The 26,262-nt window shown below is 43.6% G+C and overlaps 1 protein-coding gene across 5 annotated transcripts in view; it reads right to left on the bottom strand.

Moving 5' to 3' along the window:
* The window catches only part of EPRS1 (glutamyl-prolyl-tRNA synthetase 1), a 136,733-nt gene that overhangs the window by 76,898 nt on the left and 33,573 nt on the right, over positions 1 to 26,262 (bottom strand). For all 5 annotated transcript variants that reach the window (XM_040351428.1, XM_040351429.1, XM_040351427.1 and 2 more), the window contains exons 2-6: positions 15,864 to 15,948; positions 11,588 to 11,687; positions 6,188 to 6,344; positions 3,173 to 3,294; positions 1,668 to 1,762 (exon numbers count right to left, since the gene is read on the bottom strand). In XM_040351428.1, the coding sequence (XP_040207362.1) occupies positions 1,668 to 1,762; positions 3,173 to 3,294; positions 6,188 to 6,344; positions 11,588 to 11,687; positions 15,864 to 15,948 (559 nt within the window). The remainder of the gene's footprint in view (positions 1 to 1,667; positions 1,763 to 3,172; positions 3,295 to 6,187; positions 6,345 to 11,587; positions 11,688 to 15,863; positions 15,949 to 26,262) is intronic.

The raw sequence follows: 26,262 nt of genomic DNA, 5'->3' as shown, positions 1-26,262 counted from the left end.
AGAGGACGCCCACTAACACACAACACAGCTCCTTTATCTGCAATGTAGAGAGTGTCCTGACTCTCCTGTAGTCCAAGGGAGGGGGCGAGCACGACACTCCACACCGGGGAGAAAGCCTTGCATTACTGTGTGGAGTTAACGACAGAAGAACAGGAAGTGAGGATTTCTCAGAAGAAATAAGGACATTTAAAAGCAAAATGGAAGGACGAGGTAAGTGAAGGAGGACTGCACTAAGGTAAAGGAAGCTATTTAGGGAAACAAAATTGTACCTTTACAACTCCTTTAAGCTCAACTCCAAAAAAAATAAAAAAAAAAGGTTTGCATTATTGCCTGCATCTAGATTGCCAATATATCCCCCCTCACTCCCGTCTGTATGGGGAGCCATTTAAATCTCTCCAACAAGAACACAGAAAAACGCATTCCCAGTAAAGTGAAGGAGGATTAGAACTTGTGGCATTTTTTTTAATGCCATCTCTCTGTCCTATCGACAACGGCACAACCCTTTTTTTGTTTTAGGGATAGAAAAATCAAGGAAAATTTCCTTAGTGTGTTCAAAAGACAGCGCTGCAGAGCTCACTCATAAAACATCAATATGCAGCCATCACCTCTCTTCTGAGAACTGAAGGTGTGTTTCAAGACAACGCCTCAAGATACTTGCTTGGTTAGCAAACATTCGAGGTTTGTCAATAGTTTTCAGAGAATGTTGTTATTTTTAATATGCTGAACCATCTTACTCAGCACTAACAGGGCATTCTTGTGGTATAACGTTAGGCTATAAAATAGTTCTATTTTGCGTGTTATAAAAAAAAAAAAAAAAAAAAAAAAAAAAGAAGAGCTGTATTTTTAGGGAGTTCAAATTTTGAACTTGTACTGTGTAGAAACAACTGCTGTTAAACCATTAAAACTTTAAGAAGATTACAATTACATTTGTCATGATATGCTCCCTAAAAACAGGCGTATGCTTGCTGTGCCTAGGCATATCAGTGCCCTGAGCCTCATAGCTGTACATATAGTGTAAGACAGGGGTAGGCAACCTCGGCCCTCTAGCTGTGGCGAAACTACAAAACCCAGCATGCCTCTGCCTCTAGGAGTCATGCCTGTGATTGTTAGGGTTGTGCAATGTCTCATTGGACTTGGTCGAGGTTGCCTACCCCTGATGCAAGATCTAAGGCACTGCTGCCTCTGCCTACTTGCATCAAGTAATTTGGTGTAAGATTTGGTGAGGTCACTACTGTACTGCTTATTGCACCCTTTGCTGGAGAGGAAGCTGTACCTGAGAGTCTACAGTGCAAGGATCTCCCTGCTTTTGCTATATTCTCCGTCGGTCTTCTGCTGCTTCTTGACTATTCCCTAGCAGTCAGCAGAAGGATGGGTTTGAAAAAAGGAATAAAAGTCCAGGTCTTTAACCAAGAGAGCCGCAGGCGTCTTTCATAATTCCAGACCCAGCACAAACCCTAAACTCCAACTTACCCTTTTACAGCAGGAGTTCATTGAATGGTTCCCGCTTTATCAATGATCAGAGTTTCTCAATGACAGTAAAATGACAGAGTGACAACATACAAGAAGCAGCCCAGAAGAAAGGCTTTAAAAAAAAAGTGGAACCTGGTTGCAAAAAAAAATAGACGAAAGGAGGCCACGTGCTTGGGCCTACACTCAGGATTACTTACCCACTGGCCTCAGGGGGGAATCTCACCACCACCTTCCCCACCTCTGCACCAGGAAGCTCAATAAACTTTCCAACATCTTGCTTCTTTTCAGCAGGCTAGGAAGAATAGGCACAGATTAACTTATTTAGGAGACTTCATATTGTCGATTTAAATGACAAAGACAAAACACACAGTACAGGGCTGGGCGTACTATGGGGTAGATTCAGGTAAGAGATACGCCGTTGTATCTCTGAGTGTGCGGCGGCGTATCGATGTGCCCGATTCATAGAATCAGTTACGCATAGATTTGACTAAGATCCGACCGGCCCAAGTCTCTTACGACGTCGTATCTTAGTTGCAATTTTAGGCTGGCCGCTAGGTGGCGCTTCCGTATATTTACGCGTTGAATATGCAAATTAGGTAGATACGCCGATTCAGAAATGTACATTTGCCCGGCTAATTTTTTTACGTTGTTTACGTTGGTCTTTTTCCAGCGTAAAGTTACCCCTGCTATATGAGGCGTATCCTATGTTAAGTATGGACGTCGTTCCGCGCCGAATTTTGAAAAATTTACGTTGTTTGCGTAAGTCGTTCGCGAATAGGGATTTGCGTAATTTACGTTCACGTCGAAAGCATTGGCTTTTTGCGGGTTAATTTGGAGCATGCACACTGGGTTACATTCACGGACGGCGCATGCGCCGTTAGTCAAAAACGTCATTTACGTGGGGTCATGTTTTATTTACATAAAACACGCCCACCTCTTCACAATTTGAATTAGGCGCGATTACGCCGGAACATTTACGCTACGCCGCAACTTAGGGCGCAGGTTCTTGGTGAATACAGAACCTGCCTCACTAAGTTACGGCGGCGTAGCGTATCTGAGATACGCTACGCCCGCACAAAAATAAGCAATTATACCTGAATCTACCCCAGTGTCTTTTTTTGTGATGGGGTTTACTAAAATGTAAATTTTAAAAGAAAATTCTCCCTATTTTGTTCCCATGGCATGTAAATATTTTCATATGCAAATGGCTGGTGGCGCTCTCAGCTTCTTTTTAAGGGTTATAGGAGCTCCTTAGCCCCCTGTGTTTGAAAAAGCCTGTTAAGAGAGCTCTGTAGCTCAAGCTGAAATGTCAACACAAGTAAATGAGTCAAAGCAGTGACTCATCTCCCCCCCAATCATTTAAAGGGCTCTGATGTTTCAATCAGTAACAGTGCAAATAACTTATGTTCTCCCTTTATAAAACCCATGTTCTGAGAAATCATAGCTGGACGTGGTGTTAAATATTTTTCTGAGAAACAAAGATTGTATACATATCTTTCTGTTTATGTGCACATAGCCTTAATTGTGAATATACTGTGTGTGATACATCTATGTATATATAATATACACATAAACAGACACACACTTATCTGTGTTGAGATGGAGAAAATTGCATATGGTTTCCCTTTAATTTGGAGAGCAGCAACAACAAAGACTGACAGGAAGCAGGAGCAGTGGATTTATTGATAATCTATTTACTTACCGCAGACACGCTGACACTAAGCTCTCCTCGGAAGGGAACACTGGGCTCCAGAAACATATACCAGCGCCGGACATTGACAGCAGCTTTGTTCTGTTTCAACTCGGCTTGCCATAAGCTGCTGACTGCACAAGATAACAAAACATGGAACACGAGTAAGAAAGGGCGCTAGTGAAATTATTCGGTAAAGCAGTGTAAAGAGTGATGGAAAAAAACATAATAGGCAGTAAGATATGCCAACCAGGGACCATACTGGAAATGATCAAGATTGGCATTACCTTCCCATTCTCAGAACTGAATTCCTGAAATCAGGGAGGTCTGGTGTGACACTGGAGAGGGTTGGCAAGAACTTTGCTGCTCATGCCCTCTAAGGGTGCACAGATACCACCTTTACGTACCGATCCCCCCCCCCCCCCCCCCCAAGTACTCGTCGATACTTTTTTTTTTTTATGTCATGTGACAGTGGCACTAATATGCAGCACTGATGAAGTGTGGACTGCATCAGTCGTTTTTATCCTATTTAATTTTTTATATATTAGATAGATTTTTTTTTTTTTCCAATGCTTTCTTTTTTGGAGGGGATTGGACGGTGTCAGTGTTTTCTTATTTTTTTCCAATGTAACTTTTAAATATTTTTTACAATCTAATTTTATTTATTTTATCAGCCCTGTTTGGGGTATGGGGCTTTTGTGAGATGTCAGATAAACAGACCCCTGACATATCCCCTTTGAGACAGGGAAATGGACTAAGGACAAAGATCCATTGTTCCCTTCTCTGCAGCCTCAGCTGCACTGAAAATGAATGGACAGATGCTCCACTCCAGTCATAAACTGAAGCATCGATGCTCAGTTATAAACAGACAGATTCAGTGATCACTGACTGTTCATTCTGAAGAGGAAGGAGTCGGTAAAGGACATGTCTACTGGCTCCTTCCTTCACTCATCCTGACAGATCTGGGGGGGGGGGACACACCGAGAACACGGGGAGCACAGAGGGGGACCCAGAAGAGAGCACGGAGGGGGACAGTCGGGGGTGATCGGTGCGGTGGCGGGGGCAGTTACAATCACCCATCTCCCTGTGTGCCTTTCATTAAAGCAGCTGAAAGCTGCGGGAGGGAGAGAAGGAGAAGCAGCTGTCAGCTGCTTTATTGAAAGCCACACAGGGAGATCCGTGATTGTAACTGCCCCCACAGCAGCAGCGATCATCTCTAAGGCTGTCCAGGTATCGGATTAGGCATCGGAACATTTACACGAGAACAAATGCTCGGTATCGGTGCAACCCTAGTGGTAACTGTACAGTAGAAGGAACATTTCGAACAGTAAACTTTCGTATTTAAGAGCTCAGTGTAACACTACATAGAACCAGGGAGAAATGCCCGTAGTTAGGTAAGCAATTGTCATTTAAGTATATTTAAAGCAAAAGGTAAAAAAGTAGAAAGTGACTGGGGTTCTGCTGGGGCTGGAATGGGCTTTAAAAGGGGCAGGGTAATGAAGGTAAAAGCCCTGCTTCCTCACTAGATGGTATAAATCTGAGTGAAGTCCGTTTTTCAGGTGGACCCAATTGGACCATCCATTGCTCGCCATGGAGCAGATGTCAACAGACATGTGTTCGTTGACACCCGCCGACATCAGAACCCGATCCTATACAGGCATTCCATTTCCATCAGACCGTCCCATAGAGAACAACAGGATGTGTCTGTGTCTGTGTCCGCACAGCGGACACAGATCTGTCATCCTCCTGCCCAGTGTAGATCAGTGGAGACTCCACCAGTGTAAAAGAAGCCGAATTTACTCGATCCTCCGTTTCCCCAGCAGCCAGCACTATCCGCTCCTTCCTGTATGGCAGTGGAATGTCCGTCAGAATCCTCACTTCCAGTACAGGGCTAGGGGCTCTGTATTCTACTTGACCATAAAGGACCTGCAACTGCCACAGCAAAGGGGAGAATAGGGAGCAGGGACTGGTCTGACGACCTGGAGAAAGAGCCTCTGTGATCAGTAAAGAAAACTGCTTATTGTGGTCCACAACACCTATTGGGGCAGCCTCGCTGCAAGGGAGAATTTTTACTTTCCCTAGAGCAGGGGTTTCTAAACCAAGGGCCAGTTTACCGACCATCAAACTTTAGGGGGGCCTGAATGCCATCAGGAGTGGAATTTTTCAAAAGTAGGAGTAAACATCACATCATTTGGTATAGGGTGGAGGAATAGTTCCCCATCATTGAGAGGAACAGTGACCCGTCACTGGGAGGAACAGTGACCCGTCACTGGGAGGAACAGTACCCCGTCACTGGGAGGAACAGTACCCCGTCACTGGGAGGAACAGTACCCCGTCACTGGGAGGAACAGTACCCCGTCACTGGGAGGAACAGTACCCCGTCACTGGGAGGAACAGTACCCCGTCACTGGGAGGAACAGTACCCCGTCACTGGGAGGAACAGTACCCCGTCACTGGGAGGAACAGTACCCCGTCACTGGGAGGAACAGTACCCCGTCACTGGGAGGAACAGTACCCCGTCACTGGGAGGAACAGTACCCCGTCACTGGGAGGAATAGTACCCCGTCACTGGGAGGAATAGTACCCAGTCACTGGGAGGAATAGTACCCCGTCACTGGGAGGAATAGTACCCCGTCACTGGGAGGAATAGTACCCCGTCACTGGGAGGAATAGTACCCCGTCATTGGGAGGAATAGTACCCCGTCATTGGGAGGAATAGTACCCCATCATTGGGAGGAATAGTACCCCATCATTGGGAGGAATAGTACCCCATCATTGGTATCATTGAGAGGAATAGTGCCCATCATTAGTATCATTAGGAGGAATAGTACCCCATCATTAAGAGGAATAGTGCCCCATTTTTGGTATCAGTTGGCAGAATAGTGTCTCGTATCAGTGGGAGAATAGTGCCCCAAGGGCCAGATAAGGGTAGGCAAAGGGCCGCATTTGGCCCTCGGGCCACAGTTTGGAGTCCTCTGCCCTAGAGTGTAGCTTTAAACGTTTAGCCCTTGTTCCCTATCCCAGTACCTGCCAAGGAGGAATAGACGCTGATGTCAGCGAGTGTCAAGGAGTCCCCTACTAAGTAGGTCCGGAGGGAAAGGCAGTGGTTCAGTTCTTGCAGAGCAGCAGGGAAGCTGGACTTATCCTGAAGACGGGTCTGACTGAACTCCATCCAGTGGTTGACCTAAAAGACAAAAGCAACATTCAGCCTTTTATATACTGTAAAGGTTTATGTAGTGCAGATCCCAACAGTCAGAATGATAAAAGGTCAGGTTTCTTTTTCTTGTTTTTTATTGTAATAATGACCTTTTATTCCCCATTTAGGGAAAGTGGGTGCAGACATCCCCAAATCATTCTTTTAGGTCTCTGTAATCAACTGTACATCCAGAATCGTGGGTTTAGATTAGACAGATAAAGCTTCGGATATGAAGCTACTGGGCTAAATGTGCATATAACGGTTTTAACCACTTCAGCTCCGGAAGGATTTACCCCCTTAATGACCAGGCTATTTTTGCGATACAGTACTGCGTCACCGCAACTGACAATTGCACGGTCGTGCACCGCTGTACCCCACAAATAGAGCTTTCCTTTGGTGGTATTTGATCACCTCTGCGTTTTTATTTTTTTGCGCTATAAACAAACAAAAAAAAAAAAAAAGACAGACAATTTTGGGGGGGGGGGGGGGAGTAATATTTTTAGGGCTATAATAAAAATACCCCCCCCCCCCCCCCAAAAAAAAAAAAAAAGTCTCTCAGTTTAGGCCAATATGTATTCTGCTACATATTTTTGGTAAAAAAAAATTTAAAAGAATCATAATAAGCATATACTGATTGGTTTGCGCAAAAGTTATAGTGTCTACAAAATAGGGGATAGATTTATGGCATTTTTATTATTATTATTTTTTTTACTAGTAATGGCAGTGATCTGCGATTTTTGATCGAGACTACGACATTGCGGCGGACAGAACGCACACTTATTCAATATTTTGGGACCAATGACATTTATACAGCGATCAGAGCTAAAAAATAGTCATGATTACTGTATAAATGTCACTGGCATGGAAGGGGTTAACACGAGGGGGAGATCAAGGTGTTAAAGGGACACTAAAGGCATTTTCTTTTCTTTTTTTTAAAATAACAAACATGTTATACTTATCTCCGCTGTGCAGTTTGTTTTGCACAGAGTGACCCGGATCCGTGTCTTCTGGGGTCCCTCGGCGGCTGTCTCGGCTCCTCCTCGCAAAAGATTTCCACGTTCATGTGAGCTCCCTCGCATGGTGGAAAGCTTTTGCGAGCGCGCTCCCGTGATACATCGGCGGCCATAGCCGCCGACTGTAACACTCGGCCACGCCCCCTGGCGCGCCGAGTCATCCGCTGTGATTGACAGCAGCGCCAGCCAATGGCTGCGCTGCTATCAATCCGCCCAGCCTAGCCAATCAACGGCCAGGTTGGGAAACCAAGAACATCACATGAACGCGCCCGGGAATTTCGAACGGTCAGGTAAGTAAAACGGGGGCTCGGGGGGGGGGGGGGGGCGGTACCATCGGATGTTTTTTCACCTTAATGCATAGGATGCATTAAGGTGAAAAAACTTTTACCTTTACAACCCCTTTAAGTCAGCCAATCAGGATAAAAAGAGGGCAGGGCTGGGCCGCAGCTCTGTGTCTGAATGGACACAGAAAACTATGACTCAGGTGCCCCCCATAGAAAACTGCTTGCTGTGGGGGGCACTCAAGACGGCGAAGAGGAGGATCTGGGCTGCACAGAGCAGGTAAGTAGGTTTTTTTTTTTTTTTTTTTCAGTAAAAATAACAAACAAGACTTTAGTATGGCTTTAAACCCAGTTTTGACTGTTTCGCTTTAAGCGCCTTGCCATTGTTCAAAACTAATCTTAGAAAGTATTTTACTGAAAGGATAGTCGATGCTTGGAATAGACTTCCAACACAGGTATGGAGTCCGTCAACAGTAAGTGGCTTCAAACATGCTTGGGACAAACGTCGATCAATTTTCAGACAAAAAAAAAAAAAGAAAGAAAGAAAAAGAAAGAGGAAAATAATGCAAAAAAAAAAAAAGAAATAGAAAGGAAAATAATGCATTAAAATAAAAAAAAAGACTTGATGGACCACTTTTTTTGTGCCATCACGTTTCTCTGGTAGATGCATTTAAAAAAAAAAAAAAAAAAAAAAGGGGGGGGAGAATCGAGTTACACAGAGCAGGATAAACCAGCCAAGAGCCTCCCAGCAGCTGAGCAAACGTGGCAGAACAGCTGCGCTCCCAAAGTAGAATCTCCTGAATACAGAGAGTCGTCAGCCAGGCTCAGCACTCCACGGCTCCGGAGTTACAGAAATCTTTCCCCACTACTTTCAGAACTCACAATCCTGGAAGATCTGCGTTACACATCTTCAGCGTTTCGGCCCGTGGTCATATTTGCATCATAAAAAAAAAAAAAAAAAAAATATCGCATAGGTGTGGAATCTATATTTTTCTGGAAGTAACATTTAAAGTGACCATTGTTATAGCAACCGAAAATGAGAAAAATGCTAAGTTTTGGGTTGTCGCCAGAACAGGAAATCTTACAATGGGGATACTTGTTTCTGTGTCAACTGCCTAAAGCTGGCCATACATGTATAGATTCGTTGAGCCCACGGGCTGAACAACAGAAATCCAATAGATGCCTCCATCCATGCTAAACAGTGTTGAGGCTAGGTTCACACTGCTGCGAATTCAAAATCGATTTCGCGGCTGATTTTGCCGCGATTTCGGCCGCGATTTATGAGACATCTGTGCAGGGTTCAATGTAAATCGCGGCCCGAAATCGCAAAAAGTAGTACAGGAACTACTTTTTGAAATCGGTGCAGCGCCGCAGATGCGGCGTCGCACCGATTAGGACAGTGGCATTGCCGACAATTGCCGGCAAATGCCGCCGATTTGAGATGCGATTTGACATGTGAAATCGTACCAAATCGTACCCAGTGTGAACCTGGGCTGAATAAAAGAATCTCCCCTGTCAGCTGGCACCCAATCAACAATTTTGCACCTCGTTCCTTTATTAATTCAATAATAAAAAATAAAAATCACCTTGACAATAGGGTCAATTCAGCAAGATTCAACTGAGTTTTAACCACTTAAGACCCGGACCTTTAGGCAGCTAAAGGACCCGGCCAGTTTTTGCGATTCGGCACTGCGTCGCTTTAACTGACAATTGCGCGGTCGTGCGACGTGGCTCCCAAACAAAATTGGCGTCCTTTTTTCCCCACAAATAGAGCTTTCTCTCGCATATATAAGCGTTTATCGGTTGGTTTGCGCAAAATTTATAGTGTTTAAAAAATAGGGGATAGTTTTATTGTATTTTTATAAAAAAAAAAATTTTTTACTACTAATGGCGGCGATCAGCGATTTTTTTCATGACTGCGACATTATGGCGGACACATCGGACAATTTTGACACATTTTTGGGACCATTGTCATTTTCACAGCAAAAAATGCATCTAAAATGCATTGTTTATTGTAAAAATGTCAGTTGCAGTTTGGGAGTTAACCACTAGGGGGTGCTGTTGGGGTTATGTGTTCCCTGAAGTGTGTTTACAACTGTAGGGGGGTGTGGCTGTAGAACTGATGTCATTGATTGTGTCTGCCTATAACAGGGATGACACGATCGATGCAGACGCCACAGTGAAGAACAAGGAAGCTGTGTTTACACACGGCTCTCCCCGTTATTCAGCTCCGGGGACCGATCGCCGCACTCCAGCGGCGATCGCGTCCGCGGGACCCGCGGCCCGGGTCGCGCGCCCATGGCTGGGTACTAGTACAGAATGTACCTGTACGTACATGTGCCCAGCTGTGCCATTCTGCTGACGTACATATGCAGGAGGCGGTCCTTAAGTGTACCCTATGATGATTTTCTCATTATTATTTTTGAGTATCCCACACTTGAGGAGGATGGTATTTTTTTTACATATGAAACGGACATTGAACTCTTAAGGACCGCCCCACGTACATATACTGCAGCAGGGCGGCCCTTTAGCGCAAATGTGTGATGGAAGGGTTTTGTCAGAAAATCCGACTGTTTTGCTCCATCGGACAATTGTTGACAGATTTTGCAAAAACAAATGTTTTATAGCATGCTTTCAAAATGTTTCGACAACAAATGTGTGCCATCGGATTATCCGATCGTGTGTACAGAAGTCCGTCGGAAAAAAATCCAAAAGCACAAACGCGCATGCTCTGAACCCATGCTAACCATAGCACAACACTAGCAGAAGTTGCCAAAAGGATGGCGCTAAAGAGCAGAAAAAACACGTCGTTTCGTGTATGTTGGCTGAAAAAGTTCTGCCATCTGTATGCAGAACAAGTTCACGTCCAACGCCCTTCGCACAAAATTCCACGGATTTGTCAGATGGAAATTTGATCGTGTGTACGAGGCTTTAGGCCTCATGTACACTGTTGCTGGTAAACAGACGTTTAGGACGTATTAAAACCAGGGGTCTCAGACTGGCGGCCATCCAGCTGTTGCGAAACTACAAGTCCCATCATGCCTCTGCCTGTGGGAGTCATGCTTGTAACTGGCAGCCTTGCAGTGCCTCATGGGACTTGTAGTTTTGCAACAGCTGGAGGGCAGTCAGTTTGAGATCCCCATTTTAAACGTTGGTTATCATCTGTCAAGTTAAAGTGGAGGTTCACCCAAAAACTCAATTTTTAACTTTAGATTGAGGCTCATTTTGTGAAGCAGAATCGGGTGTTTTTTTTTTTTTAAATCGAAGCAGTACTTACCGTTTTAGAGAGCGATGTTCTCCGCCGCTTCCGGGTATGGGCTGCGGGACTGGGCGTTCCTATTTGATTGACAGGCTTCCGACGGTCGCATACATCGTGCAACGATTTTCCGAAAGTAGTCGAACGTCGGTGCGCAGGCGCCGTATAGAGCCGCACCGACGTTCGGCTTCTTTCGGCTACTCGTGACGCGATGTATGCGACCGTCTGAAGCCTGTCAATCAAATAGGAACGCCCAGTCCCGCAGCCCATACCCGGAAGCGGCGGAGAAGATCGCTCTCTAAAACGGTAAGTATTGCTTCGATTGTAAAAAAAACACCCGATTTTGCTTCACAAAATGAGCCTCAATCTAATGTTAAAAATTGTTTTTTGGGTGAACTCCCGCTTTAAATCGTTTAGGCCCGTGTACATAAAGCCTTACAGAGCAGTAATAGGAAAAGAGGTCACAATTGTCCTTTGCCTCCCGTGACAATTCATCACTCTCTGCCATGTGACAATATTATCGGGGCCGATGAGGAGGGGCACAGACAGGAAATAAAACCCAACTCTTTTCTCGGTTTTAGTTTTCATTAAAAAAATTGGTTTACCTTCCAAAAAAAACCTATAAAGAAGGCCTGAGGTAAACATGCAGTCATGTGACCATTGATCATAGGCTTCTCATACCTCTGTCTGCTCCATCAGATTTGAGCCGTACAGTCCAGCTTCAGGAGCAAGTCGGGCCAGGTACCGGATAATGGAGTTCACATCATTGAAGGTCACTCCTCTGCAAGAGAAAAAAAAATCCCTGGATATTATAGGCCTACCCCAGTCACAGTTATTATAGGTTTGAATGGCTGCAGAAATGTGAAATCAGGTGCTGGTTCCATAAATCTCTTCAGGACTAAAGCAGCAAGATATCCCCACTGGTTAGCACTAAATTACAGTGTCTGAGGACATCCTATGGATCAGTACAGTAATACCTTGGTTTGAGAGCGTTTTGCAAGACAAGAAAAAGGTTTTAACTCTTTCACGCCGAATATATATATATATATATATATATATATATATATATATATATATATATATATATATATACACATACATATATACATACATATATATACACACACACACACACACACACACACACACACACACACACACACACACATATATATATATATATATATATATATATATATATATATATATATATATATATATATATATATATATATATATATATATATATATATATATATATATATATATATATATATACACACACACTCGGCTTTTGGGGGTTATACCGGGATGATCATCCTGGTACCGTTGTTTAGAGCGGGCGATTGGCTATCCAGACATAACAACCGATGCTGCTAAAAGCTTCTCGGTTTTTATGCCGGAGGAGACATCCCCCCTCCTGCCTCCTCTCGCCGCTCTGACCGTGCCTCCCGTCCCACCGGGAGACCCGATCCTCCATCCGGCGCCTCCAGTGTCCAGGCGCAGACTGAAACGAAGCCGTAAACGGCTTTGATTCAGTCTCCGCAATGGAAACACGGAAGCGACGTCATGACGTCACTTCCGGGTTTCTCGGCTGCCAATGGCGCCGGATTTAAAAAAGTACACAGTATGCAGAATCGCCGTTTTCGGCGATCTGAATACTTTAAAGTGCAAAGGAGGGATCGGGGGTCTTTTAGACCCCCGATCCCTCCATAAAGAGCCCGTCACAAGGGACGTTTACATTCCTTGTGACAGCAATAAAAGTGATTAAAATGTAAAAAAAAAAACAACGCAATTTAATATTATAAAAATAAATAAGAAAAAAAACTATGTAAAGCGCCCCCCTCCCCGCGAGCTCGCGCAACAAAGAAAACGCATACGGAAGTCGCGCCCGCATATGAAAACGGTGTTCAAATAACACATGTGAGGTATCGCCGCGATCGTCAGAGCAATAATTCTAGCACTAGACCCCCTCTGTAACTCTAACCTGGTAACCGTAAAAAAAAAGTTTAAAGCCTCGCCTATGGAGATTTTTAGTTACCGTAGTTTGTCGCCATTACACAAGTGCGTGCAATTATAAAGCGTGACATGCTTGGTATCTATTTACTCGGCGTAACATCTTTCACATTATGCAAAAAAATTGGGCTAACTTTACTTTTTCATTCTTTTTAAATTCATGAAAGTTAATTTTTCCCAAAAAGTTGCGTTTGAAACACAGCCGCACAAATACCGTGAGACATAAAATATTGCAACAATCGCCATTTTATTCTCTGCTAAAAATATATATATATATATATATATATATATATATATATATATATATATATATATATATATATATATATATATATATATATATTATATGTTTGGGGGGTTCTAAGTAATTTTCTAGCAAAAAATATGGATTTTAACTTGTAAACACCAAAATTTCATAAATAGGCTTAGGCATGAAAGGGTTAATAAATGTTGCCTTGATATACAAGCAATGTCTTGATATAAGAGTAGCGTCATGTCACAACTGAGTATAAAATAGAAGAGAGCAAGTGTAGCAATATGGTTACATTTAATGAAGGTACAACATTTAGCAACTTTTTGCTACACTTAGAGGCGCCTCTCTTATCTTTTATACCCTGTAGAAAAAATGCTTTGATATACAAGTGCTTTGGATTACAAGCATGTTTCTGGAACGAATTATGCTCTCAAACCAAGGTTTTACTGTAATCTACAATAATAACAGAGTACAGCTCTGACACCGACTCCTTTCCATGTGGATGAAACTGAAATCTCAGAACTGGAATCTGAGAACTATATAAGAGGACAGCAAAATATTCACTGGCCATCCATCAATCTCAATGAAAACTGATCGACCACTGCAGATAGATCCACTCGGCTTCTATTTAGATTATGCATCAAGAACCAGAAATGAATGTTAGCTGTGCAAATAAACTCTTTTCTAGCAATTTTAACCATTTTCAGCCATCTTTGGATCATCGGATGCATATGGGGTCTCTTTTTCTTCACCCGTTTTGCAGAGGGAGGATCCTCAATGATCCAAAGAGCAGTGAGAATATCGGTGCCACGCTTTGCATCATTACTGTGCCGTATTTAATCGGCGTATAACAAGCACCTTCAATTGCAAGAGGGAAATTTCAGGATTTTTTTTTTTTAATAAACCACAAGCAAAATAATGATCAGTGCCCATCAATGCAGCCTGATTAGTGCCGATCTACAGTCTCAGTGCAGCCTGATCTGCACCCATCTCCCATCAATGCAGCCTGATGCCCATCTGCAGCCTCACCATCTCTCATGCAGTGCAGGAAATCACCGAGCCGTCATCTCCCGTTTAGTCGGCTCTTAGTCGGCAATCACATACACAGTCCCGCCTCTGCCATCCGCATTGGACCAGCTCCTGTGGTTGATAGAACACTGGTCCAATGCCGGAGGTGGGACTGCGTGTGTGAGGTTAGAGCCAAGATAACAGGAGATGACAGCTCGGTGATTACGGCGGCACTCGTCCCCCTCCTCCCCTTCGAGGTACACTATTGGCATATAACACGCACCCGTGATTTGCCCCCTATTTTCAGAGGGGAAAAGTGCATGTTATACGCCGATAAATACGGTACATTAGATGCTTATTGTACATACTATCTTCTGCTAGCTCTGCCAGTAAGAACCTGCGTTCAGTGCAGAACAGTGGCGGCAGGTGGAAAATGTTATGGGGGGTTGGCAGCAAAGCACCCATAGCTGCATACATACCTAGACCCCCCAGGTTGCTCGGGTCTCCCGCCCCACTCCCCCCACCGTGTCATGGCTTAGTCGGTCAGGTCATTTGCAATATTAATTCGCTATTGTCACACAACTAGGCCCCGAGCCCATCTTTTTTTGAAGCCTATCAGAGCCTCTGGCTCTAAACAAGCGCTTCGGGGGAAAAAAACACAATTGGAATCCATGCGCCCGGCATGTAGATTAGGGGGCCGGTTGCATGGAAAGGACGGATAGTGCCCATGCACCCTGCATGAAGGGCCACCACTGGTGCAGAAAATACACATATGCCCGTGTGAACGTGGCTGGATGATGCTTGTCCCAGAAGCCTGAGGAGATCTTATGGCAAGAATAAATTATTCCATTCTGGTATAAAGCTGGGTACTGCAGAATTTTTTTTTTTGTAATTCTCACTGCTGCTGGAGGACTTGTGATTGTAAAGACTTTTTTTTCCCCCCCTATAAAAATAACAAACCTGTTATACTTACCTGCTCTGTTGCAGTGGATTTGCACAGAGCAGCCCAGATCCTCCTCTTCTCTGGTCCCTCTTCTGTGATCCTGGCCACGCCCTCTTGTTCAGTGACCCCACAACAAGCAGCTTGCTATGGGGGTACCAAGCTAAGTCACAGCTCCCTGTGTCCATTTAGACATGGAGCCCCGACCCCACTCCACCTCTCCCCCAATTGGCTAGCCAACTTTGATTAACAGCAGCAGAAGCCAATGGTGCCGCTGCTGTGTCTCAGCCAAACAGGTAGGAGAGTCATGGCTGCTGAGACAGTCGTGGGCATCGCTGGACAGAGAGGGGGCTCAGGTAAGTATTAGGGGGGGCTACTGCACACAGAAGGCTTTTTATCTTAATGCATAAAATGTAAAGCAGGTAAAGTGGAGCTCACCCACCATAAGCAGCCCCCGCCCCTTTATTAGCCTGAATGTCATGCATTCTCCCAACAGGGTCGGCAAGTATGATGTGCATTTGCCGTATCATCACAAATTAAATGCCACAGGCAATGCTCAACCATGCCACAGTGGAGTGCCAACAAGAACTCTTGGAAGCCATTCAGACGAGTATATTCTATGAGTGTAAAGAACGTGTACCAGGCCCAATGTCATCGTTCACATCACACATGATGAGGAGAACAACGGAGATCAAGAAAAATAACAGGGACGTTCATAATGGCAAAGAGCCGACACTCACTCTGACTCACGCAGGACAGTCTCCTTCCCATCCTCCACATGGATCTCTACTTTGCCTTTAAGATGGTCCACAGTCCACAGTACAGCTGCAAGAAGAGAACACAAAAGCATTGAAAAGACTATCCAAGACTACTGGACATTACAGTTATGAAAAGAAAATTCACGTAATAGCTTTTAAAAAAAAAAAAAAAGTACTTTGTTTTTGAAAAACACTATACTGATCACATTTATATAGAGCCTTAAAGAGTAACTCCACTTGTGCTAAAAATAAAAAAACATTCCCCCCTGGGTGATCTACGTACATTTCAGGGATTTTAACAAGCTTTGTTGGAGATTTCTACCTTTTGCCATTTTGAAGAAATAGCTGCTTGTCCGTGAAAAGTGAATGGGAGCGATTTTATAATTATTATAATATTTATTTAATAATAATAATAGTTTGCCATTTTTTTCCCTGCGAAAGTGGAGTTATCCTTTAACATAATCCCTGGTACTTTAAAAGTATAAAGACAAACCTCAGCCAATTTTTTTATTTTTTTAAGTTTTGAATAGACTGTTCAAGTGTTAAAACCCCCCCATCAGGTTTAATCAGTGTGCAAATACAGTGTGACATAAAATATGGAACAACCACCATTTTATTCTCTAGGGTCCCTACAGAGATAGAGATAGAGATAGAGATAGAGATAGAGATAGAGATAGAGATAGAGATAGAGATAGAGATAGAGATAGAGATAGAGATAGAGATAGAGATAGAGATAGAGATAGAGATAGAGATAGAGATAGATAGAGATAGATATAGAGATAGATAGAGATAGATATAGATAGATATAGATAGAGATAGATATAGAGATAGATAGAGATAGAGATAGAGATAGAGAGAGATAGAGATAGATAGATAGAGATAGAGAGAGATAGAGATAGATAGAGATAGATAGAGATAGATAGAGATAGATAGAGATAGATAGAGATAGATAGAGATAGATAGATATGGGGGTTTTAAGTAATTTTCTAGAAAAATAAATACAATTATTTTAACTTGAAAACAACAAATGTCAGAAAAAGGTTTAGGGCCAGATTCAGAAAGGAGTTACGTCAGCGTATCTCCAGATACGCCGTCGTAACTCCGAATGAGGGCCGTCGCATCTCGGCGCCCGATTCTTAGAATCAGATACACCTCACTGTTGCCTAGATACGAGCGGCGTAAGTCTCCTACGCCGTCGTATCTTAGGGTGCATATTTACGCTGGGCGCTAGGGGCGCTTCCGTAGATTTACGCGTAGAATATGCAAATGAGCTAGATACACCGATTCAGAAACGTACGTCCGTCCGGCGCATTGATTTACGTCGTTTACGTAAGGCTTTTTCCGGCGTAAAGTTACCCCTGCTATATGAGGCGTAGCCAATGTTAAGTATGGACGTCGGGCCAGCGTCGAATTTTGCGTCGTTTGCGTAAGTCGTACGCGAATAGGGCTGTGCGTAAGTTACGTTCACGTCTAAAGCATTTTTAGACGTGCGGCATAATTTGGAGCATGCGCACTGGGATACTTTCACGGACGCCGCATGCGTCAATTACGTGGGGTCACAATTAGCATACAACACGCCCCCTATCAGCCTATTTTGAATTAGGCGGGCTTACGCTGGCCCATAAACGCTACGCCGCCGTAAGGCGCGCTAGTTCTTTCTGAAGTTCTTTCTGAATACGGGACTTGCCTCTCAAAGTTACGGCGGCGTAGCGTATATGAGATACGCTACGTCCGCCTAAAGATAGGCATTTGTTTCTGAATCTGGCCCTTAGTGTTTAAATGGTTATACTTTCCTAATTTACATACAGAAGTCTATTCCTTTGATGTAAAAGACAAAAAATTGTTACAATGTTTAGGCCCCTTTCACACCGACATGTTTTTCAGGCGGTTTAGCGATAAAAAAAAGCGCTGCTATACCACCTGAAAAAAAAACATGCCCTGCAGCCTTCAGTGTGAAAGCCTTCCGAAGGCTTTCACACTGAAGCAGTGCGCTAGCAGGGCTGCTCCAAAAGTCCTCCTAGCCGCATCTTTGGAGCGGTGCGTTTACCGCTCCTTCCCATTGAAATCAATGGGAAACTGCGGTAACGCTGGCAATGCACCAAACGCACCGCTAGCATCCGAATATCTCTGTAAAGATGACGGTATAGCGTCCCTAAAAATCGCGCCGCTATACCGCCAGCGCGCCTCCTGCGCCCAGTGTAAAGGGGACTTAGACTTAACTTCCACTGAAAAAGAAAGTTCTGCTACTTGGAAGACTGCCCAGATTTTTTCTTCCTTTCTTTTGATGGCTGAGAGCAGAGGTAATTCTCTGCATACAAAAGATGAGGAAATACATTGTCAAGAACGCAAAAAAAAAAAAAAAAAATTGCGATAACAATTCTTGACTATTAATCGTGCAGCTCTAATTCAAAGGCATACATTTTTCATGTATTTTTCTTTTACCCCAAAAATGCATCAGTATAAAAGAGTATAAAAGAGCACTAAGAGAAGAAATCTCATCACTTTGGGAGACTTCCTGTTGCATCTCTGGGATAGGAAGTGAAGGAAGATTTCCTCAACAGAATGCAGACATAAAAATAAAGTGGCAACGGTTTGAATCTGTTCATACTCATGTAACTCACCCAAAACAAATGAAAAAAGTTTGGTTATACATATACTTCAATAATTATGACAATGCTCATAGTCTGGCCACAGTTCTACTTTCTTTTTATTACGTTTTTCTTATTCTATTACATTTATGTACAGAGCATCGCCAACAGTGATATGGATGTAATGCAGGGCTCGACAAATCCCGGTCGCCAGGGGGATTAGAAATAGTGTCCTGGCGACTTGGCTTGGAAGGTGGGCAAAAAGTTATTACAAGTTATTACCACCAGATGTGAGCTGGCGCCATCTGGTGGTGGCCGTTGGTATTACAAGTTAAGCATTACAAGTTAAACAGCAATTCTAATGTCATTTTTCACTATTTTGAAATGCCCTCTAATTAGAACCCCCAAACATTATATATATTTTTTATCCTAACACCCTAGAGAATAAAATGGCGATCGTTGCAATACTTTCCGTCACGCCGTATTTGCGCAGCGGTCTTACAAGCGCACTTTTTTGGGAAAAAATTACACTTTTTTTAATTAAAAAATAAGACAACAGTAAAGTTATCCCCATTTTTTTTAATATTATGAAAGATAATGTTACGCCGAGTAAATTCATACCCAACATGTCACGCTTCAAAATTGCGTCCGCTCGTGGAATGCCGACAAACTTTTACCCTTTAAAATCTTCATAGGCGACGTTTAAAAAAATCTACAGGTTGCATGTTTTGAGTTACAGAGGAGGTCTAGGGCTAGAATTATTGCTCTCGCTCTACCAATCGCGGCGATACCTCACATGTGGTTTGAACACCGTTTACATATGCGGGCGCTGCTCACGTATGTGTTCGCTTCTGCGCGCAAGCTCATCGGGACGGGGCGCGTTTTCTGGCTCCTAACTTTTTTAGCCGGCTCCTAGATTCCAAGCAAATTTGTCAAACCCTGATGTAATGTACCGCTGGATGATTATTCTACTCTAAACTTTTTTTTTTTTTTTTTTTTAACCGGTTCTACCAGTGCAAATTCCGTATCTCCTGTTGATTAATGGATCATTTTTGCACACGCCCAGAGTTTATGCTTTCTACAAAATTTCCATTTGCATCACAAACTGCTCAAATTAAAACAACTTGGTCACTGCAAAGACAGATAAATGAACCAGCCAGCCTGGTAAAGAGGAGTTCTACTTGACATACGTGACCCCCGCTGATTTCTGTGGTATCACCAGCTGACCACTATAGGGACGCAGGATGGCACGTAGAACCCCAGCACTGGTATCCAACCAACCTTGGTGTGTCAGAGACAGTAAGAGTGGGACACCACTGACCTTCCAATCCACCTTGTCCTACCAGAAAATGCAAAGCATTCTCTGAATAGTGTCTTTGCTGAGCAGCCGACCTCCCATGTTCACAAGGCGACAGAACGGGACCTGGAGGCAAATTAAAAGGGGTTTTCCAGCCATTTTTTAAGTTTATTAAAAGTCAGTAGCTACAAAAAGTGTAGCTGCTGGCTTTTAATAAACAGACACTTACCTAGGGCTGGCCTGAGGACCGGCACCCTACTAATCACACAGTGTACATAACGTGCACCAAACAAAAAAGACAAAGTGACAAACACGGGGGTATAATAAAAAAGAAAGTGGGGGAGAAAGAAGGTGGGAGAGTGAGTGTTAAGTGACCATCATGCAATACGATGGCCCGCCCTCCGGCCAGGAATCAAAAATTCCTTTTTTTTTGGGGGGGGGGGGGGGGGGGGGATATTTATTAAAGCAAAAAGTTAAAAATATTGCATTATATTGGGAGCCACGTCGCAAGACCTCGCAATTGTCAGTTAAAGAGACGCAATGCCGAATCGCAAAAAAAAGGATTTTTGTACTCACCGTAAAATCCATTTCTCTTTCGTTCATAGACGCACACAGCCTTCATTGACCTTAGGGTTATGCTTCTTCCTACCAGGAGATTTAATCTCCTGGTATAAAGAAGCATAACCCTAAGGTCAATGAAGGCTGTGTCCGTCTATGAACGAAAGAGAAAGTGACCCGGTCATTTGGCATCCAAATCCTCCGGGGCTGAAGTGGTTAAATAAACTTAGGTGTTAATGACAGTTTCTGTAAGACTGCATTCACACCTAGGCGTAGGCGATTTGCTGCGTTTTTACCGCGACAAAACGCAGCGTTTTTTACCGCCATTTTCGCTGGAGGGGTGATTACACATTGTGTAATATGGCTGAACGCCGAAGACGCCTGAAAAAAAGGGTCAGTGACTTGTTTTGAGCTTCAGGCGTTTCGGCGTGGAGATGTGAACCATCTCCATAGCCGACAATGTTAAATCACCCCTCCAGCGTATTGCAGGCTGCAATAGCGGCGGGCATGAAAACGCCTAGGTGTGAATGGAGCCTTAGTGAGATTTCCACTCATTCTTTGTTTTGCGGGAAAACTCGAAATCAAAACATGCAACCTGCAGAATTTAAACGTCACCTATGGAGATTTTAAAGGGTAAACGTTTGTCGCCATTCCACGAGCGTGACATGTTGGGTATCAATCTACTCAGTGTAACATTATCTTTCACAATATAAAAAAAAAAATTGGACTAACTTTACTGATGTCTTAATTAAAATAAGTGTATTTTTTTTCCCCCAAAAAGTGTGCTTGTAAGAGCGCTGCGCAAATACTGTGTGACAGAAAGTATCGCAACGACCGCCATTTTATTATCTAGGGTGTTAGAATAAAAAAATATATATAATGTTTGGGGGTTCTAAGAGAAGGAGATTGTTGGGCAATGAAAACAGGCAGGGAAGCTCCTTTAGCATTGCTGGTTGTCTTGTAATACCAACGGCCACCAGAAGAGGGTGTTAGACTCCAGAAAGAAGCATAGGCCTGCAGAAGGCCGCAAAGCCACTCCCTCAATTACCGGCCAACACGATCGCGGGGGGGGGGGTGTTAACCCAGCTGTGCCGCCCCAGGCGCCAGGTCGCTAATTCTAGTCGGAATTGCGACCTGGCACCTGGGTTTGTCAAGCCCCGATTAGAATATAGATATTATATATCTCATACACACACACACACACACACACACACACACACCTAATGCAATTTATTATTATTTTTTTGTAATATTGTAATATTTGTTATATGACCCAAATAACAGTATCAGAAACACGCCCAGTGAGGTTGTTATGGAACATCCTAGAATGCAGAGCTAATGGAGAGAAGCAGCTCAATCGCCATCAACAATAAAGGAGAACCGATTACAGAGGCCATTAGAATCCTTCAAATGGCTGTTTGTCTTTATTTTAGGACCGTAAGCTGTGTTGCATTATGCATTGCTCCATCCATTAATCAGCCAAGATCGATCTCGGTAAAATAGAAATCACGCCCTATTGGCAAGATGTGCAAGTCATTTTAGGTCTTTAACCACTTAAGCACCGGAAGAATTTCCCCCTAATGACCAGTATGCGCTACAACCCAAAAAAAAAAAACAATTTTGAAAAAAAAATTTATATATATATATATATATATATATATATATATATATATATTTTACTTTTAGCTATAATAAATATCCCCCCCCCCCCCCCAAAAAATGTAAAAACACAAATTTCTTCATCAGTTTAGGCCAATATGTATTCTCCATATTTTTGGTAAAAAAAAAAAAATAAAAAAAAAAAATCGCAATAAGCGTATATTGATTGGTTTGCGCAAAAGTTATAGCGTCTACAAAATAGAGGAAAGATTTACAGGATTTTTATAACTAATGGCGGTGATCAGTAATTTTTAAAATCAATTAATGCTTTCACACTGGGGCAGTGCGCTGACAGGGTAGTGAAAAAATACCCCTCTCCATTGAAATTAATTGAAAGCTCTTGAAATGCGCCTGAAAAGCTCTTCAAAAGCACTCAGTGTTTTACTGGCAGTTTTCCAAGTGCCTCAGTGTGAAAGAGGCCTTACGGTGATCAGAGGTAAAAATTACACTGTACTCCCCGTTCTGCCTCTCTAAAGAGCGATCGCGGGTGGTCGGCGGACATCACGGCAGCCGGACCCGCACGAAAACGACGTACGGGTACGTTTTGTGCAATAGGGTTGCCCTGCCACAGTATATATACAGTGGGTGGTCCTTAAGGGTTTAAAGCAGAGGGGGATAGAGGCAACGGAGGCAGGGGAGATTGGAGGCAGGGGGTGTTAGTGGTAGGGGGTGATGGTGGCACTGCAGAGGGGGGTGGTGGCAGGGGGAGATTGGAGGCACCGCAGGGGGGGGTGAAGGCAGGGGGTGTTAGTGGCAGGGGGTGATGTGACTAAATTTGCCCTTATTATATCGAAAATAACAAAAATATGTTTTTTTACCTTAATATCTACCTTAAATCACATTGCCATTTGCCTAGCGTACGTGTTTGTAGCCTATATACTGAAATTTGGACCTAAAAATGTAATTTAGTAACTTTTGTGAAATGCCAGTAAAAACGTGGCTGCGCCAGTAAATTTTGGGTGTCGTGCCAGGAAATTTCAATCTGGTAGGTTAGCAACACTGAGTTCCATGTAGGGCTGCACGATTCTGGTCAAAATGAGAATCACGATTCTTTTGCTTAGACAAAAGATCACGATTCTCTCACCAATCTCTCACGATTCTCAAAAATGTAATGCCCCCCCCCCCCCCCCCAAAAAAATAATTTATTAATAAACCTGTGATTTATCTGAAAATATGAATATATAAAAAAAAGAGACCAGCGATATGTCTATAATGTTAAAGACCATATAACTCCTATAAAAAAAGCAGAATAAAACTTGGATTCTGATTTTTTCATAGGAGTTATATGGTCTTTAACATTATAGACATATCACTGGTCTCTTTTTTTATAGATCAGAAGCAGTACCGCCAGCAACCATTGGATGGCGCATGGATACACACAGTTGTACAGAACTGTGAGAAGGTTTAATACATCAGGAGCAGTACCGCCGGCAACCACTGGGTGGCGCATGGATACAAACTACTGTTGTGAGAGAAGCTCAGACATCTATCCAGCGGCGCAGGCTGCTGACGTCGGTTTCAAAATCGCTTTCATTTGCGTTCCACGCTGGTTACGTGGAACCAGCGGTGAACACGGAAGAATCGCGGGCGGGGAGAATCGAGATTGCGATTCTCTCCGCGATTAATCGTGCACCTCTAGTTCCATGTGCCTTTTTTTCTGCACTAAAAATGCATGCAGTGTTTTCCATGTATTCCAATGGCTCTAGTTCACACCATGCAGTCAGTTTCAGAAACTGACTGCATGGTGTGAACTAAAGCCAACTAGAGCCATTGGAATACAAGGAAAACACTGTGCATGCATTTTGTGCGCTGTGGGGCTTCGATCTGAGGCAAGTAATAAAGGCATAGCATACTAGCTCATTATTTGTCTTGCAGGTTTTTTTTTTGGTTTTTTTTAAGGTTTGACAATAAAACCTAGAAACCGATTGGATGCCATGTACAGCTGCATCTGATTCTGTGTGTACCAGTTTTAGTCAATTCCCCGCAGTGTCTGCAGAACTGCAAGATCTGAAAGGTGTTGTCACCCTCCCGATGCCATACAGGGCAGTTGTGTCGGAGAACCAGCACAGTGTGTAGTCTGCAATATTTGTGCGTTTACACGCTTGTCAGATGATTTTTCCCCTTAAGGTCTCTGAACCAACACACAGACAGCTGATGCAGAACAGTCACGTCCTTGAGGTTTCTGAGTCTGGAATACACAGCCAGATGTACTGTCAGCCAGAACACAATAAAACCACAGAGCAGAATAAGAAGAAGCCTTATACAGAAAGATCAAAGCAAGTGCTCTAAACGCACAGCACCTGTTCAAGCAGATGAGCAATGACAGGGTGCATGATATGCAAGAAAACCTGGGAAAGCTAAATAAATAGCACATGAAGCACAAAATGGATCAATTAGCTACAACATAAAAAGTGGTTCTTAAAGCGGTAGTAAAGCCGCTGGTGTTTTTTTTTCATACCTGTAAAGCAAAAGCCATAATGAGCCGCATACTAGCTCATTATGAAATACTTACCTTGGAACTAGGTTACGGGAACTTACCTGGTCCACGCCGAGGGAGATGTCATCTTTCCTCGGCGTGTCTTCCCGGTATCGCCGCTCCAGGTTTCTGCACAGATGTCAATGTAAATCGCAAAAAGTAGTACAGGAACTACTTTTTGAAATTGATGCAGCGCCGCACCGATTAGGAAGGTGGCATCGCCGACCATTGCCACCGATTTGAGATGCGATTTGACATCTCAAAACGTACCAGTGTGAACCAGGCCTAAAGCCTCAAGTTTTTTTTATCTTAACTTATTCTATGCATTAAGATAAAAAACTAAATTCTCTGCTGCAGAATGCCACCAGCGCCCCCCCCACATTATACTTACCTAAGCCCAACACAGTAACATGCAGAAGAGCCGTTATGTCTCTCCTCATTGGTCAGATTGTTAACAGTGAGAGCCATTGGCTTCCGCTGCTATCAAATGCTGTGACAAGGGAGCGGGAAGGGAGGGGCCGAGTTGCCCGGTCTGTGTCAATAGACAGAGCGGCTCGAGTGTGTGACCGCATAGGAGTCCCTTTCCATGGGGGCACTCGCCAAAGAGGAGGTACGAGGTCATCCTCGTACGAGAGGACGTCCGTGATAGGCTGAACACAGAACAGAGGCGCTGCTGGGAAAATTTGTGTTCCGCCTATCACAGGACAGTCTGAAAAGAAGGCGCGGCTTTTAAATCATGGACGCTCGCAGCACGGAGACTGTCATCGGCTTGTCAGAATCAACAAAACGTGAGTGATGGCACTGATGGCACAGTGGGGGCACGTGATGGCACAGTTTGGGGCACGTGATGGCACAGTGAGATTTGAAAAAAGCCTGTTTCTGTCAGCGGTTCTGGCTACCCCTCAGCTTCCAGAAAGACTAGTAGGAAGGGGGTAGTCTTATATGGCGAGTATATCCCAAAACCACATTTTTTCCTGGAAAATTAGGGGGTCGTCTTATACGCCGGAAAATACGGTATACCACGTTTGTGATTTCAATAAAAAAAAAAAAAAGGTTTAGCCCCCATTTACACTGAATCTGACTTTAAAGTCAAGCGATTTCAGACGGTCAGTGCGACTTCAGGTTTGACTTGGCTGATATTTGTGTGACTTCATGCACAGATGTCTATGCAAGGTGCACCTGAAATTGCAAAAAAATAGCGCAGGAACCTTTTTTTCAAATCAGTGTGGCACGAAAGTTGGCGTTGCACCAATTTGAACAATTCCATTGCCGACAATCAGGAACAACTTGTCAAGCGATTTGCACCAGCGACGGGGGCCCAATTCCTCCCGACGACACCAACGATGGGGCCCAATGACATCAATAAAGGGGCACAATTCCTCCAAATGACACCAATGATGGGGCACAATTCCTCCCACTGACACCAATGATGGGGTACAACTAATTACTCCCACTGAAACAAGTTTGGGGACCCCTGTTATAAAGAATCAGATACTGCAGAGTGCACGGTTATCGGATGGATACAATGTTGTACAGATAGAGAACTGCATTGTTTCTCTCAGGTGCTCTGAGAAAGGTTTCAGTTCAGTAAAGTCATCAAACAAAGGAGTTTTGTCTCTGCAACATTGTATCCATTCTGTACAGCAGGTCACTCTCTGCAGTAGCCAATTCATCACACAGTACTTGAGCACAGGACTCCCCATACACTTTAGCCCCCCCCATCACAGCAGTACGATTTGTAATGCGATTTGATAGTTTCAAATCGCATGGCAAGTAGCATCCTATTGTCCGCAATGGAAGCGG

Source organism: Rana temporaria, chromosome 4, assembly GCF_905171775.1.
Source record: "Rana temporaria chromosome 4, aRanTem1.1, whole genome shotgun sequence".
Lineage (NCBI taxonomy): Eukaryota > Metazoa > Chordata > Amphibia > Anura > Ranidae > Rana > Rana temporaria.
The sequence above is the reverse complement of the archived record's forward strand: the minus strand, read 5'-3'. Positions and strand labels throughout refer to the sequence as shown.